Raw genomic sequence first — 16485 nt, forward strand, 5'->3', positions numbered from 1 at the left:
TGCCCTCCCTCCTTCACTCATTCACGCACTCTCTGACCCCCCCCCCCCCACATCAGTCGATGCAGAACTAATTTACTGTTTATAGGGTTGTTTATTTGACCTAAAACACACGTTTGCAGAGCATGGTGTGATTTTGAAATTAGAAAGCAGGCTGCGGGCAGCTTCCTCTCTGGGGACTGTGTGGAGCAGTTTGACAGGGGTCAGGAGTTTCTAGCCAGCTGGGATCTGAAGTGAAAAGATCATATGGGCCCTGAGGATCTATGTGGCTGAGACAAGACCATTTCTCCTTTCCGATGCCTGGGAACTATCTCAGACAAGGCCCCAGGCTCTTTTCCCTGTGGACTGGCTCTGCCGAGGTGGATTCCTGTATCTTGTCACTTCCAAAGCCACCAAATTTTAAAGAGCAAAGCCAAGACTGCAAGGTGCCTTAGGCGCCTTAGGCACCTGTCTGATGTGTCAAGCTGTTAAAATGAAGTCTTTATTCAAGACTGTTCTAACAAGGAGAACTCTGTTTCTCTACTACAATAGGGCAGAGAGATAGGACTTTGCACTAAAAACAAAGGCTGGGGATTTTACAGGCAAGGGGCGGGGACTGGAGAGAGGTGGAGAGATGGCTCAGTGGTTAAGAGCACTGTCTGCTCTTTCAGAAGCCATGAGTTCAATTCCCAGTAACCACATAGTGGCTCACAACCGTCTATGATCTGATGCCCTCTTCTGGCCTGCAAGTGCATGCAGAGAGAGTACTTGTACATTAAATAAACAAATCTTTAAAACAGCCAAGGGGCAACCAGCAAGGCAGAAATAAAGATTTCTCTGAAGAGAAGCTTGTGTCTCTTCCTCTGGCCATCAGACTACTGAAACCAAGAACTCCAAGAAACTGGAAAGCCCCTTTCCCCATGCCACCCCAAGTCTCAGACTGGAGGGGGAGCTTGTCTCCCAGGAAGAGTCCACATAGTTCTGACTAGTCAAGACCCAGGAAGTTGCAGTTGACAAATTGGAGGGCATGTGCTGATGATGGGCAAGATCACACCTTGACCAGATGGCCCTGCTGATGGGCAGCATCCTGAAGCAGAGAAGGCACTGTCCCCAGAAATGGACAGCCATGTGACACTGGCATGAAAGATGTGAGAATGAGGGTGTCAGTGGAGGGCGGCTGAGGCTAGGCAATGCTGCAGAGTTGGAGTCCTTATGTAGATACCCCGAGAGGCCACTGTGTGAAGAGTGGAGAATGCAGGACGCTAGCATGCATGCGTTCACTGGTCACCTTGCTTCCCTGGGTTTGGGCTGCCTTCTGTGGTTGAACACTGAACTGTCACCCTCTAGCTCGCATGGCACTATTTGGAGACACAGTGGTGATAGGTACCTCAGGGGACCCCGAGGCTCCGCATGAATCCTCTACAGAAAGGCATCTTGGCTGTGTAAGTTAATGGTTGACTTTAACCTGAGAATGACTTAAAAAAAAATTATATATATAATTTCCAAAATGTACTCCGGATACAGCTTGCCTGTCACTTTTATCTCCTAGCCTGCTGGAGGTGAGGGGTAGAACTCAGGCCCAGAACCCAGCAAGGGAAAGGGAGGAAGGAAGCAACAGCTCTTCCCTATTGAGTATGAGTTGTCTCTTGACGTCATCGGCTATAATGCCTTTGACGAGAGAGGTTCTCAGCCTTCCTAATGCAATGACCCACCACCTCATGTTGTGGTGACCCCAAATATAAAATTGCTTTTGTTGCTACTTCGTAACTGTAATTTCGCTACCATTATGAATCTTAATGTAAACATCTGATATGCAGGAGATCTGTTATGCAAGCCCTATGAAAGGCGGTGACCCACAGGCTGAGAACCACTGGCTTAGATAGCTATGTGCGTGCAGGGCAGCATGCCTTGTACACACAAGAGGTAACGCCTGGAACCCAGGGAAGACACATGACTGATTTTGTGAAATGAGAAAGAAGCAAATATCCCAGATGAAATAGGAAAAGATTCACACTTATTAATGACGAAGAAACCACACACTGTAAGTGGGATAACTCCTTTATATGTTACATCAGTGGGTATTTTTACTGTTACAGCAAGCTGGCTCATCTTTCTTTGTTATGAAAAATAGACGTGAACCTTTAAAACGGTGTTCGTAACTTCTCCTGTTCATTCCTATTTCTAAGGATTCCATTCTTTTCAACTCCGTTCTCTTGTAGAATTGGAGGAACTGGTAATTACAGATACAATTTATGTCTTAATAGAATCAGAATGAAATATAGACACAGTCTATTAAACAAAATAAGCCCACGATTATGAAATCATTTCTATATTTAAGCATAACCCTGGCTCTATAATGGTAAGGCAAAGTCAGTAGTAAGCCTAACCTCAGCAGGGCTCAAGAGCCAGGCCAAGACCAACTAGCAGGATTTTATGAGCATGTTAGCACGTAAAAGATATTCAGGACATGACAGCAAAAAGTATAGTCATTTTTCCAAAAATTGGCAGCTTTTAAGTTGTCTCTTTAAACTTTCTTTACTTAGCAATATTAAAGGCAGGGACTAGAAAAATGACATCGCGGGAGTAACATTCAGAGCAATTGGACACACAGTTCCATTTTTTTTTTAAATTTCATTATCTAAAATTTATACACCCTCTTTCACATTCCCAAGACACCTCTGGTACTTGTCTTGAATTAACTCAGGGCATACCCAGCTGTGAGAGAAAAGCAGCGACCCGTTCCCAGGAAGATGGCTGTGGCTGGCAGTAAAGACTCGCAGATGTATCTCCCAGGACCTGTAAGCTGAACACACGATAACAGTCTCTATCACTTTGTTCCTCAGACTATTGGTTATAAATAATTCAGACTTAAACAAACAGCCACTCACTCACGGAAGGTGAAAAGCAGAGAATGCAAACTACGGACTGCAAAAAGCACCATCGTAGAAACCAGCTGCTCATGCAGATGGATTTCCCACCAGAGTCCTGAGAAGGGCTCTCTCTCGGTGCTGGCCGTGGTAGGGGCTGTGTCCACTACACTCATGGGTATGAGAAGGGGTGTGACCCCTAAGAGGACGCTTATGCATGCTTCCCCATACACCAAAGTCCAGCAGGACGCTGGGGAGGACTCTGCCCTGCCAACCAGGGTGCGGTGTGTCTGTGTTCTTTGTCCTTAAAAACTCCTTGTAATATGCATTCAGGACTGCTTGATGCCCCATCTCACTCAAACTTCGTTAGTGCTGAATGGACTTTGGGATTCTACCCCATAAAAGAAGCCAAAAGATGTTGATTTCCTTTTTCTCACTTTCCATCTCACATTTATAGCACAATAGCCCCTAAGGCTGTGCCACAGTTCAGAAGGGCAATAAAAAAAAATCATAACTAATATGTACTGAGTACCCTTATGCTTCTGAGATAAGGAATTAATACCAAAATAACTTTTTATTAACTGTTTTAATAAGGACAGCCTTATTTCTTATTTGTAATTCATAGAGACTTGTAGCTAAACATGAACCCCAATGTGTCTGTGGTCACCCCTCTGCCACAGGAACCTCTATGGCACTTTGTCCTTTGGATGGTCAGTCACATGGGCAGGTGGCAAAGCTACAGAGAGGTGACCATATGTGAGAATCCCAGGGAAGAATTACAGAGAGAAGTCTTGATAAAGGTTTGGGCCATGTGATGGCTTTATAAACCAGGAAACAGGAAATGAAGATGTGGCTCGGGGCGGGGGGGGGGTTAAGAGCACTGGCTGCTCTTACAGAGGGTGCAGGTTTGGCTCCCAGAGCCCACGTGGCAGCTCACAGTGGTCTGTAGCTTCAGTTCTGTGTGCTCCAGCGCCCTCTCCTGGTCTCTGTAAATACTACATGCAAGACACTCACATAAAATAGAAACTAAACCTTTAAAAGAAGAAAAGCACAGGGCAGTGGTGGCACACACCTTTAATCTCAGCACTCAGGAGGCAGAGGCAGGTGGATTTCTGAGTTTGATGCCAACCTGGTCTACAGAACAAGTTCCAGGACAGCCAGGGCATGGAGAACCCCTGTCTCAAAAAAAAAAAGAAAAGAAAATAAGAAAGACAGGAAAGAAGGAAGGGAGGGAAGGAGGAAGGGAGAGGGCAGAAGGAAGGGAGGGAGAGAAGGAGAATTTCTATTATTATTCTGGGGTGGATAGTACATTTTGCAGGAGGAGCTGTTTCGAATCTGCAAAGGAAGGTCTTCCGATGACTCTGCACCTTGAGGGTGCAGCTTGTGCCTGCAGGATTCAGGGTTCGAGCTGACCTGACGCAGTCAGCTAGTCAGCCTGATACACTGATACTGTTTAACTTTAATCTATATTTAAGAGGTGTCTGATAGGTAATTTGCTTTCAATATTTCCCACTTCTCTCAGGTAGAAAACAGATAAACGAAAAACCAAACTAGAAAACACACACCTAACTCTAGAGGACCATTTGCCTTCATTATTCCTCTTTTGTTGCTGATGATATTTTGGTTGCTCGAGACAAGGTTTCTCTGTGATGCCTTTCTTTGTGAGTCGTCCTGGACTCACTTTGTAAACCAGGCTGGCCTCAAACTCAGAGATCTGCCTGCCTCTGCCTCAGATACTGGGATCAAAGGCATGCGCCACTACACCTGGCTACTTATTTCCTTAGTGATGGTCCCCAGGGGACCAGGAGCATGGCCAGCTTGGCAGGGCATCCCCTGTCTGTATTTTATGACCAAATGGGAGGCCGGGATAGGGAAATACTGGGTAGAAGTATACAGATTATTGAGGGAATAGGGGTGGGGGGGGTGCGTTTCTCTGATTCCCAAACTGCTCATTCTCCCAAGAGTTAAAAACAGCTTAAGGTTTTAAAGACAGCATCTGCCTGAGCTGTCTCAGCGGTTAAGAGCACTGGCTGCTCTTCCAGAAGACACAGGTTTGATATTCCGGCAGCTCACGACATCTGTAACTCCACTTCCAGGAGACCTGGGGCCCTCTTCTGGTTTCCTCGGGCTCTGTGTACATGTGGGACACAGACATACATGCAAGCGAAACATCCATACATGGAAAATAATAAAATAGTTTTTTTTTTAATTTTTTTACAGCGTCTGAAAACAAGAAACTGTGGTCATGATGCCAAGTGAAGTTGTTACCGTGTCACCCCACTGGGTCTGCTAATCCAACATCCGGTACACAGGGTCACCGACTCTCAGACTTCCAATTTTTTCCACTGAGAAATACATCCCAAAAAGTGGGGACGACTGGTATAAACTCTTCACAGAAGGATCACACAGGCGGTAGCTGAAAGGAGTCAAAACTCATCATCAGCCCCCAAAAGGAAACGGGAATCCAGTGTTATCCACAGAACCCGGAAGGTTGCTCCTTACGGAAATGTGGGCTAACAACAAGCACTGTCTAAAGGTGGAGAGGAATGGCTGTGAAGTAGCCAATAACTATGGGTTTTCTAAAGCCAGGTATGGTAGCACACACCTTTAATCCCAGCACTAAGGAGGCAAAATCAGGTGGACCTCTGAGTTCAAGGCCTGCCTGGCCTACAGAGTGAGTTCCAGGGCAGCCAGGGCTACACACAGAAACCCTCTCTAAATAATAATAATAATAATAATAATAATAATAATAATAATAATAATAATAATAATAATAATAATAACAACAACAACAACAACAACAACAACAACAACAACAACAACAACAATAATAATAATAGGCTGGAGAGGTGGTTCAGCTGTTAAGAGCACTAACTACTCTTCCAGAAGTTCTGAGTTCAATTCCTAGCAACCACATGGTGGCTCACAACCATCTATCCTGAGATCTAATGCCCTCTTCTGGCACACAAGTGTAAATGCAGATAGAGCGCTCATATGTAAAATAAATAAATCTTAAAATAATAATGATAATAATGTAGGTTTGTGTTAGCGTTGTATTGTATTTATTACTCAGGTACCTTGGACTCACAACTCATGGGAAAAAGTGCTCATGAAATCTCAAAATGGAACCACCCCTCACCCACTGTGATGTCAGCTTTCTTTGTCACGACCTAGAACCACCCAGGGACCAAATCTCAATAAGAGATTGCCTGCACTGGGTTGGCCTGTGGGCGTTGTCTTAATTAAGTCGGCTGATGTGGGAAGATCCAGGCCAGTGACGGTCCTGAACTACCCAAGAGCAGAGAACTCAAGCTGAGCGCAGCGAGCAAGCATGTGCGCATGCGTTTCCCTGTTTGTGACTCTGGATGCGATGCAGTTAGCCTTAACTTCCCCACAGTGATACACTGCAGCCTGGACTTGTGAGCTGAAGTCAACCTCTTTCTCTCTTAAGTTGCTTTCATCGGGGTATCTGCCCACAGCAACGAGACTAGGACCCTTGCAGAGCTCTGGTTCTGTGCCCTGTGCTTTTAACCTCTCCAACATTAAGGCTCAAAACTGGAGTTCCTGGGCCAACAGAACTGAAGGCCAAGAGCCTCTGCTGATGAAGTCCAAGGCCTAGCTGAAGACAATGACCTTCAGGGTGTTTTAAAAAGCAGAGAACAAGAATGGAACTGTAAACCTCATGAAATAACCTCTAAACCTGTTAGAAACACACGATGAAACAGAGGAAAAGCAAACAAAACACAGCCTCCCCTACAAATGCTCACTTGTCCTTGAACATTTTTTGCCATGTTTGCGACGGAACCCCAGGGCCTTTTGAATGATTAGAAAATTGGTGAGAGGGGCTGGCGATGTGTCAGTGGGTAAAATGCCTGCTGTGCAGGAACAAGGACACCTGGGTTCAGCTCTCCAGCAGCCAGGAAAAGCAGAGTGGCACCCACCTATAATCCCAGCAGGCACTGGGGAGGCAGGGACAGATGACCCCTGGAGCTCACTGGCAAGTGCCAGGCCAATGAGAGACCTTCTTTCGAACATAACATGGTGCATTCTGGGTTGGAATAACCACAGCAGGTGTGTGTGTCTTCGCCTCCTTGCTGAGTCTGCTTCCAAGCTGGCCCTGGCCCAGCCACTCAGCATCACTTTGTGCCTCTGCAAGAAGAGGCTTGCACAGCCAGTCTCTGGCACTTGCGCAGGTGTCACCGAGGGTCACGCATTTTTTTACTGTCAGTATGACATGCCTCTTTGATATTAGAGGGAACGAAAGCCAAGTTCTGTATGTCTTGAAACTCTAAGACTGGCCCAGGAAGCTCCTAGTCAGCCTGCATTTTCTGAAGACTTGGGCTTAAGACACTTTGGACCAAGCAGAGACTATTATGGCTGTGGAATCTAGGTTAGACATTTCTGATATGGATGCAGAGAAGTTAGTGTGTCCATCAGAAATGGTGTGTGACACTTCAGATAAGGAGGCTGCACAGAAATGGAGCGTGGGAGACCTCTTCCTCTCTGAGGGGCCGAGAGAACACTGCTGAGTGTCTGGAAGGCAGAAGACAGTGGCATCGCCCATGACAGCAGCGCTCAACTGTCTAGGAGTTCCACCCTTTGAAAATAAACCCAAGAGCTGCAGAGATAGCTCGGCAGTTAAGAGCACTGGCTGTTCCCTCAGAAGACCCAGGTTCAATTCCTAGCACCTACATGGCAGCTCACAATGTCTGCGACTCCACCTCCAGGGGATCCAACACCCTCACACAGACACACATGCAGACAAAGCAGCAAAGCACATAAAATACAGAGATAGATGATAGATAGATAGATAGATAGATAGATAGATAGATAGACAGACAGACAGACAGACAGACAGACAAACAGACAGATCTACTACACAACAAACCCAAAAAGGGTGAGAAGTGTCTGATGTCATCCTCTGTCATCCAGTGTCATCTTCTGGCCTGTACACACACACACACACACACACACACACACACACGCACATGCACACGCACACACACACACACACACACACGCACACAAGTTGATGAGAGACTAGAGTTTCAAAATAGAAATCGTACAACTAAAAATGTACCAGAGCAGAGGATCCATCTAGAGAATTAAAGAAATAAAAAGAGGAAGAAACAAGAACTCACACGCCTTGAGGGACAGATGCAAACCAAAGGAAGAGGGTCCTGGGGGTTAGGACACAAGCGCCTAGTGCATGATAGGTAGTTATGGGCACGGCTAATATCCACAGCACACAGTATGCGCTGGAGTCCTACCTCTTCAGAGTTTCCAGCGGCTCCTTTCTGTCTATGACTCCAGTGTCTGGGTCCACTGTGGTCAAAATGCACCTGTCAAAGGCCCAAGAGAAGATGATGGATACAAACCAACGTGCTTGCACACCCCAGAGGCCATGTCTAAGCCCACTCTTTACCTGGGGCAGCTCAACACCTTTTTCATCTCCACATCACCAATTAGGAGCTCATCCCAGGTATCCTAGGAGAAAAGGTAGAGGTGTCTTTTAGAGTCAGGCTCCCTCCATGTTGGTCAGGAACCAAGTATGGCTTCAGCAGAAGGAGAGAGCACAAAAGGACACAAGGAACTCTGGAAGTGCCCGAGAAAGGCAGTATGCAGTCAAGCTCATGATGCATGATTTACCTTAAAAAAATATTTATAGCGTTGAGTATGGGACCCAGCTCCTGTGTACAGGGGGCCACACACTCACCTCCCAGCCCCAGGCATCTATCTCTTGATATAATCCCAATCACTGATTCCATCAAGGCAGCAAGAGCAGACCTTCACAAGTGCAGAGTCTGCAGTAGATTCATCAGACTGCTTTGCTGACACAGAGTGAGAAACCGGCAGCTTCTGAAACAAGTCTACCCTGCCTATGGTTTAGCTCAGCAGTTCTCAACCTGTGGGTTGCCACCCCTTTGGCAAAACCTCAACCTCCAAAAATATTTACATTACAATTAATAACAGTAGTAAGATTATAATTATAAAGTAGCAACAAAAATAATTTTGCGGTTGGGGAGTCACTGCAGTCAGGAACTGTACTAAAGGGTCACAGCACTAGGAAGGTCGCGAAGCACTGGTTTTAGCTGTAGCAGGGGCCAGTCTGAGGGCTGAGACATCACCTGAGTGTAGTCAGCCATGAGTCCCCCACTTGTCATTCCCACAGAACACAGTGTGAAAGTGGGACGGGCATTCCATGGCCACGGAACACTCTTGAACACTGATCTTCCATGAGTCCTCATGACTTGAAGGGAGGAGCTATTACGATTCCCGTCTCCCCCAAGAGACAGACGTGCAGAACACTGCAGAACACTCCTAAGTCACACCAGGAGGAAGCAGGGCAGCTAGGCAAAGCTTTCAATCCCCCTCATACGCTTTTAATCCACCCACATATATAAGATATACATATAAACATACAGCTCTGTGTACACACACACGTATACACTCATACACATTAACATATATACAAATAAACATATGTACACACAGGTACATACACACTTATACATACATACACACCAACACACATATACATATGGGCACTACACACAACTGTGCCAACACATAAATGCAAATACAGATACACGTACCTGTAAATGCCTGCACTTAAATACACACATGTACAAACATTATACACACATCTATACAGGAGAACACATGCACTGGGGCTTGAGAGATGGCTCAGTGGTTAGGAGCACTGGCTGCTTTTGCGGAGGACCTGGGTTCACTACCCAGCACCCACATGGCAGCTCACTACTCCAGTTCCATGGGATTTGATGCCCCCTTCTGGCCTCCACAGGCACTGCACACACACAGTGCACATACACTCACACAGGCTCACACATATACAAAGTAAAAATAGCTTTTTAAAAAAGAAACACACTTGGGGCTGGAGAGATGGCTTGGTGGTTAAGAGTACTGGCTGCTTTTCCAGAGGACCTGAGTTCAATTCCCAGCAACCACATGGCAGATCACAACTGTCTATAACTCCAGTTCCAGGGGATCTGACACCCTTACACAGACATACGCAGGCAAAATACCAATGCATATAAAATAAAAAAGAATAAATTATACATACATATGTATGTATATATATGTGTGTATATATATATGAGAGAGACACTCTCACAGACACATGCACAAAACATAAACACACGTATATGTATGCCCACATAAAACACACTGCATCATAACATTTAATATAGCTTACATACACACAGTTACTTGTATACATTTAAGTGTCCCCTGGTGTCCAACAAAGGGATCGCTTCCAGCACCCCTTCAGAATCCCAAATTCTCAAATACTTATCTCTTCTATGAAATGGCCTTGGTCTGGTACTGTTTCTTAATCTATGCATACATTCTCAGCAACTTTAAATCATTATTTGTGATAGATATAAAATGGAATATAAATGACAAGGCACATTGTTTCATTCAGGAAATAATGAGCAAAAGCTGTATTGTTCTGTACTGATGTCTCAGCCCAGTATTTTAAAGCGTTCTTTAAAAACAAAAAAAGACTTATTTTGTTTGTATGCGCATGTGTAAGTGTTATGAACACTCGGGGGGGGGGGGGCCAGTACCTGCACCTGTTTGCATGCAGAGGCCAAAAGGGGCTTCAGAGCCCTCAGAGTTGCATTTCCTGTGTGTGTGACATCCTGGCTTGTTACATGGATGCCAGCATCCAAACTCTGTTCCTTACAATTAGTCTCCCCTTCTGCAACTGGCTATGACATCATGGTCCACTCTGTATTCAAAGGCAAGCTAGCTCTTCCCTCGAGCCTTTAGCAATTATTTAGGAAAGCACAGTTGGTGTGCAGTACCAACTGGGTCTTCAAACTCAGACATCTCCCGCCAGTATGACCACAGTGACAATACAAGGGTCTCCATAGATACCCTGTGCCCCCCAGTCATCCTCCAGGAAACTGCTCGTGGTAGAAATAAACTCCAAGTTCCAAGCCACCAGTTGGCCCAGGAGCTGTGTAAAGCTTTGTAAAAGCCAAGGACACACCGTGCCACAAATGGAGCTGCGACTTACAACAAACCCTGCTCAAACAGTGGAACTGCAAGGGAAGCATATGGCAAACCACCCCTAGGTGACTGGTACAGTGCCTGCCTGGGCAGGGCAAAGGGCCCAGGGTTGTGTGGAACCAAGTTTTCTGGGCTCCTTTCACCACACGAGGGCGCTGCAGCCACGGGTACGTGAGCCGCCCGGCTGCTTGAGAGTCCGCGGCCTCTCCAACCTTCTTGTATCCAATTCCCCTTTTCCAAGTGACAATGAGTTTAACATTCCAAGCTATGTGTCTGTGGAATTCTGCACTGTGGCTGTAACAGAAAACCAGGGGCCTTGAAATGTTCAGTTAGGGTCTTAGCTCAACAAGACAGATTTAGGCCGCCTGTTCCATCACAGGGTCAACTGCAGGGCTCATTAGCAATTTGTCTGGTTTCCTAAGATCCTAAAGTTAACTGTCTTGACACTGTTAACTTTACCAGGCACTCATCCTCACCTGGTCATTGTCCACTTGGTTCAAAAACACTAACTGCTTTGAAAAAGACTACACTCAAGTTTAAATACAATGGTTAACTCAGTTCCTAAAAACAATATGTTATAAATAACTGAAAACTTAAATTTTCAATGGATGAATTTAATATTCACTAGACATATCCAACGCAAAGAAATGCTCCACCCAACAAGATTCCAGGGACTTCCTGAAACATGGAAAACATTAGAAGAGGTTAGTGCGCCCTCTACTGGTTGAAAAGCCTGTCTGCACTCTAATAAAATCAGGGCGAGAAGGAATTTGCGAGTTGAAAGAAATGAGAAGAAAAGGAAGAGAGATGGTCAAGGGGAAAATGGTCTAAAAACGGGTTCCATCCTATGGATTTAACACTGAGACTTATTATTATGGTTATGATTATGATTATTTTACTCTGTACAGGTGTTTTGCATCTGTGTCTGTGCACATGTGTGCAGTGCCTGAGAAAGCCCAAAGACAGCACTGGATCCCCAGGATCTGGAGTTGTAGATAGCTGTGAGCCATGATGTGCGGGCTGGGAACCAAACGTGGGTCCTCTGCAAAAGCAGCCAGCGCTCTTAACTGCTGAGCCACCTCTCCAGCCCATCCTGGACGTGTTCGTTCGATCAGGCTGTGCACGGTTTGCAAATAGGAAACTAAGACTACATGAGGCTTTCCATCAAAAGCAAGATCCTGAGAAAGAGGCAAAATAAGAGACTGACGCAAGAAGGGGAGCCACACACAAACAGCACAGGTAAGGGTTTTTTTGTTTGTTTGTTTGTTTGTTTTTTTGAGGTGTTTCTAGGTATTTGCTTTAAATGTATGAAACTTAGCTGGGTGTGGTGGCACACTTGGAAAGCAGAGGCAGGTAGATCTCTGAGTTCGAGGCCAGCCTGGCCTACAAAGCGAGTTCCAGGACAGCCAGGGCTGTCAAAAACAATGAAAACAAAAACAAAAAACGTATGAAGTTTAAAATAGAACCTAGACTCTTTCTCCTTTCTTATTTCTCTCTAAGAGTAGATGGTAATGTCTATATATACATCTCTCCATATAAACTAGATCATACATATGCATGGCCATAATATGCATATGCATAAGGCCAGAGAGAAAGTGTACATCATGTGACAACCGAAGCCAAAGTGGCATCTTGAATTCCAGTGGTTGGTATTTAAGAATACCACAGAGAACAGGGAAACACCTGCACAAGAGATGCGATGACAGTTGGGACAAGCTGAGTGCCTAGGTTGGCAATGAGCCATGGACCGTGGAACCAATTCAGGTTTCCCAGTATGCAACAGGGCAGGCACTCTACTAAGAAGTTACACCCCCAGCCAGGGTGTGGTACTTCCAAATTTCTTCTGGAACAGAAGTTTTTTAAGGGGGTGGGGGATGGAGAGATGGCACAGTGGTTAAGGGGAGTGCCTGCTCTTGCAGAGGACCCAGGTTCAGTTCCCAGCACCCACATGATGGTTTACATGCCTCTCTAACTCCAGTACCAAGGATCTGACACTGTTTCCTGGCTTCCTGCGTACTGCATGCATTTGATACACACACATGCATGTAGCCAAATCACTCATACACATAAGATAAAAATAAATACATATAGGTTTTTAAAAAGAAAAAAAAACTCCTTTTCCTAACTCAGGCCATCAGACAAAGGTCTAAACATGAGGATTTACCCAAAAGTTGCTTTTCACCTGCTAGAATGGGCAGGCCTGGAAAGGTCAAGGCCACGCCAGCAGTGAGTGGTGGGGCTGGACTCAACGTACAACTGGCTGGCTTCAGGACCCTCTCCCATGCAAGCTCTCGTCAGGGCTGACCCTGTTTAGCGTCTCTGATCAGATGAGACTGGGCACTGAGGCTGTACCCAGGTGGTAGAACACCTGCTCAGGATGCGCCCAGCCAGGGTTTGATTGCCAGCACCTCCCAAACAGCGTGCCTGGAGCTGGAACAAGACTAGTTCAAGGTTATCCTCACCTACATGGGGAGTTCGAGGCCCAACAAACAAACAAAAATACCTCCCTCTCTATCAACAGCCCTTCCCACGTGACAGAATACACTGTGGTTTTCTGCCATTTTTCTCCCCCAGCTCTTTCAAATTGTAGAGTAAGGACTTACACAAAGATGCCCCCAGTTCAGCTCGGGACGAGTCCAGGGAACACTGAGTCCCGCGGTTGCCAGTGACAGAGATAAAGCAGCAAAGGTCAGCCTCATTTTTAAACTGTCTCGCTCTGTCTTCCAGAAATCAAACACACCGCACTGGCCCAAGCCTTTCACAATCGGCTTCATCCTCTAACTCCTCAGGGGAAGAGCCCACAGCACTTTGCACCACAAGCTGCAAATGTCCCACAATGCATCCTCCTACTGCCCCGCATTTACAATAGACAGTGGGAATTTTGCATCATACTTACATTTGTTGTGGGGTTGTTTGTTTGTTTGCTAGCTAAAGATTAAGTGTATGGGGCTGGAGTGATAGCTCAGAGGTTAAGAGCACTGGCTGCTCTTCTAAAGATCCTGAGTTCAATTCCCACATGGTGGCCCACAGACATCTATAATGTGATCTGGTGCCCTCTTCTGGCCTTCAGGTGTACATGCAGGCAAAGCTCTGTATACATAACAGTAAATCTTTTAAGTGTATGTGCTCACTCATGCAGCATTAACATTTGAAAGGGTGATGGTAGCGTGAGGCAGACAGGTCAGTGCACAAGCATGAGAATGTGAACAGCGCCCCCTGGAGGCCAGGAGGCCATTAGCGGCCATAGAGACCATAGTCCAGGAAAAGTAGTTGGCCCACCACCAGCCTTGGGGGAGCTGGGTGGATGTAGCTCAGATTTACTGGCTCTGAGTGCAGCACATATAAGCCTGATACCCGCATCAGTGGCTCCTTACCTCCTCAAAAGCCTCGCAGCCTGACACCATGATGTTTGGCCTGAAATGTTCCATCTTCACTTTCTTCTTCAGCCTGGTGTTGAGATCGACTAAGGAGGCTTCAGAAATCATGTGGATGGGGCTGCAGTCTGGGTAGGCTACCTGTCACGGAGAATGGCACTGTCAGGCCTCCCACCCAGCGGTACTGCCCTTCCTCCGAAGCTCAGCAGATAGAAAACCTCTCAAGTGCGGAAGGGGAGAGCTGTGTGTGGGAGAGGGAGTCCGGGGGCATGCAGACCGGATGTGAGCACTGAAGACATGGCTTCCACGCACACTGTATTTATTTGAGAAAGGGACTCACTACGTAGGCCTGGATGTGCCTCAGTGTGCGCCACCACACCTGCTGCTATTCTCACACCTGCTTATTTCCTCGTCACACAGGGAGGCGTCTGCTGCCAATCAAGTACATTCTAGTAAGAATTTCACCAACCAACCCCATCCATTCACTCAAACATCTACTGATCACCAGTAGACACCTGACACTGTTCTAGATTGGGAACATTAGTAACAAAGAAAATAAATAATAATATCGTTAATAATATTATTAATAACAAATAAACCTGCCTTGGCTTTGCAGGGGAATCCTTGAGGTACTTGCAGCTTAAGTGTGGCACATTATTGTTTTCCCTAGCAGGAAGTGCCTTCCTAGACTGTGAAATAGCTCACACACACACACACACACACACACACACACACACACACACACACACACACGGGGAGTAAAGGTAAGCTGTGGAAAGGCTGCACCAGGAAAGGCACTTTTAGCCCTAGCATTCCACCCTCACTTAGCAGCCAGATTTCTTTTCTTTCATCTTCTCTTTCTTCTCTGGCACACGGTCAGTCTCACCTTTAGCCCAGACTGGCCTTGCGCTCACAACAATCCTCCTGTTTTAAGCATCCTGAGTGCTGGGATTACGGGCCTGAGCCACCACATTCTGCTTCCAGCCAGCTGACTCCCGAGTCCCCATCTCCCCAGAAGTCACCCAGCTCCTCCCTCCACACATCTTCCAGACCCAGCTCTCTACACATCTCCCTCGGAAGTCCCAGCATCGAGACATCCCTCATCCCTACTTCCCTCTCCATCCTTAAAGTGTGGGCTGTGCCCTGGACCACCCTCCTGGACCACTGCCAGGGTTTTCCAGCTGAAGTCTCCGGAGGGGCTCCCATGAACAGAGAAGGGAGCACCGCTGACTGCGGGAAGACTGTGTGGCTCACCTCATAATTCTGAAGGTAGCTTTCAGACGGGTAAAGCTTCTTTGTTGTCCTTCCTTTCATTTTGGTATCAAACTGAACGAGCCGGTAGGCTTGTGTCTTCAGGTAGTTGGTGAACCACTGGGCCACCTCGTCACCACAATCTCTGCCTTTAATGTCGAGACCAAATAGCCTGGAAGGGTTATAAGAGAAGCCCGGGTCACTTCTGTGGACACGTGGCGTGGTGGTAGCCTGAATGGACCAGAAGGCTGCTAAGCGGTCTTCAGAGAGAAACCAGAAATGAGCAAAAAAGGGTCCAGCACATGCTCTGGGGAACATCTCCCCGGCTCTTAGGCCTCCAAATCGCTTAGACGCTTGTTCAGATACGGACCCTGGCTCAGTGGGTTGGACTCTGGAACTCTGACACGTTTCTGACACACTTCCAGCCACCTAAATGCCTGGTCCCTGGACCGGTAGGAATATGGAAGATTCAGGTTTCTTCTGGAAAAGAGGGGCTGCCTGAAATGGGCAAACCTTTGCTGGGACTCCTCCAACAAGGTTCAGATTGGAATCAGTCATTCCCTTGGTCTGCTGATTCCAGACCAGAAATGAACTTCATATTTCTGCCCGTATTTCTGCTCGCGCTATAAATTGGAGATACAAACATTATACCTGCCTCCTGGGAAGGAGGTGAGCACAGGTTAGGCCACACTGATCTCTGCTGTGTTCATCGTTTGGTTTAACTTGACTTCCTTCACATTAGTTGCTAAAAGCCGTGGGTCCTTCACAGAGCTTATAAATTGATATGCAAATATTTCAATTTAACTTTAACTTCTGAAAGATGTAATTTCTCTAAATTACAAACACTGACCTTTAAGATGAGACTATTTTCATTTTATCAATGAGATCTAAATGCTATCAGTTTGATATCCACCACTATCCATTTTTACAATACACAAATGGGACTTTCTTTAAATAGACCAACTACTGTTCTTATTGTT

At 46.3% G+C, this 16485-nt stretch overlaps 1 protein-coding gene across 1 annotated transcript in view; it reads right to left on the reverse strand.

The window, feature by feature from the left end:
• Positions 1–2479: 2479 nt before the first annotated feature.
• Positions 2480–16485, reverse strand: part of LOC127190828 (mitochondrial amidoxime reducing component 2) — a 28945-nt gene continuing 14939 nt past the window's right edge. The window contains exons 3-8 of the mRNA XM_051148086.1: positions 15509–15677; positions 14255–14395; positions 8269–8330; positions 8114–8185; positions 5112–5259; positions 2480–2779 (exon numbers count right to left, since the gene is read on the reverse strand). Coding sequence (XP_051004043.1) covers positions 5133–5259; positions 8114–8185; positions 8269–8330; positions 14255–14395; positions 15509–15677 — 571 coding nt within the window. The 3' untranslated portion in view covers positions 2480–2779; positions 5112–5132. The remainder of the gene's footprint in view (positions 2780–5111; positions 5260–8113; positions 8186–8268; positions 8331–14254; positions 14396–15508; positions 15678–16485) is intronic.

This window comes from Acomys russatus, chromosome 6, assembly GCF_903995435.1.
Source record: "Acomys russatus chromosome 6, mAcoRus1.1, whole genome shotgun sequence".
Classification (NCBI taxonomy): domain Eukaryota; kingdom Metazoa; phylum Chordata; class Mammalia; order Rodentia; family Muridae; genus Acomys; species Acomys russatus.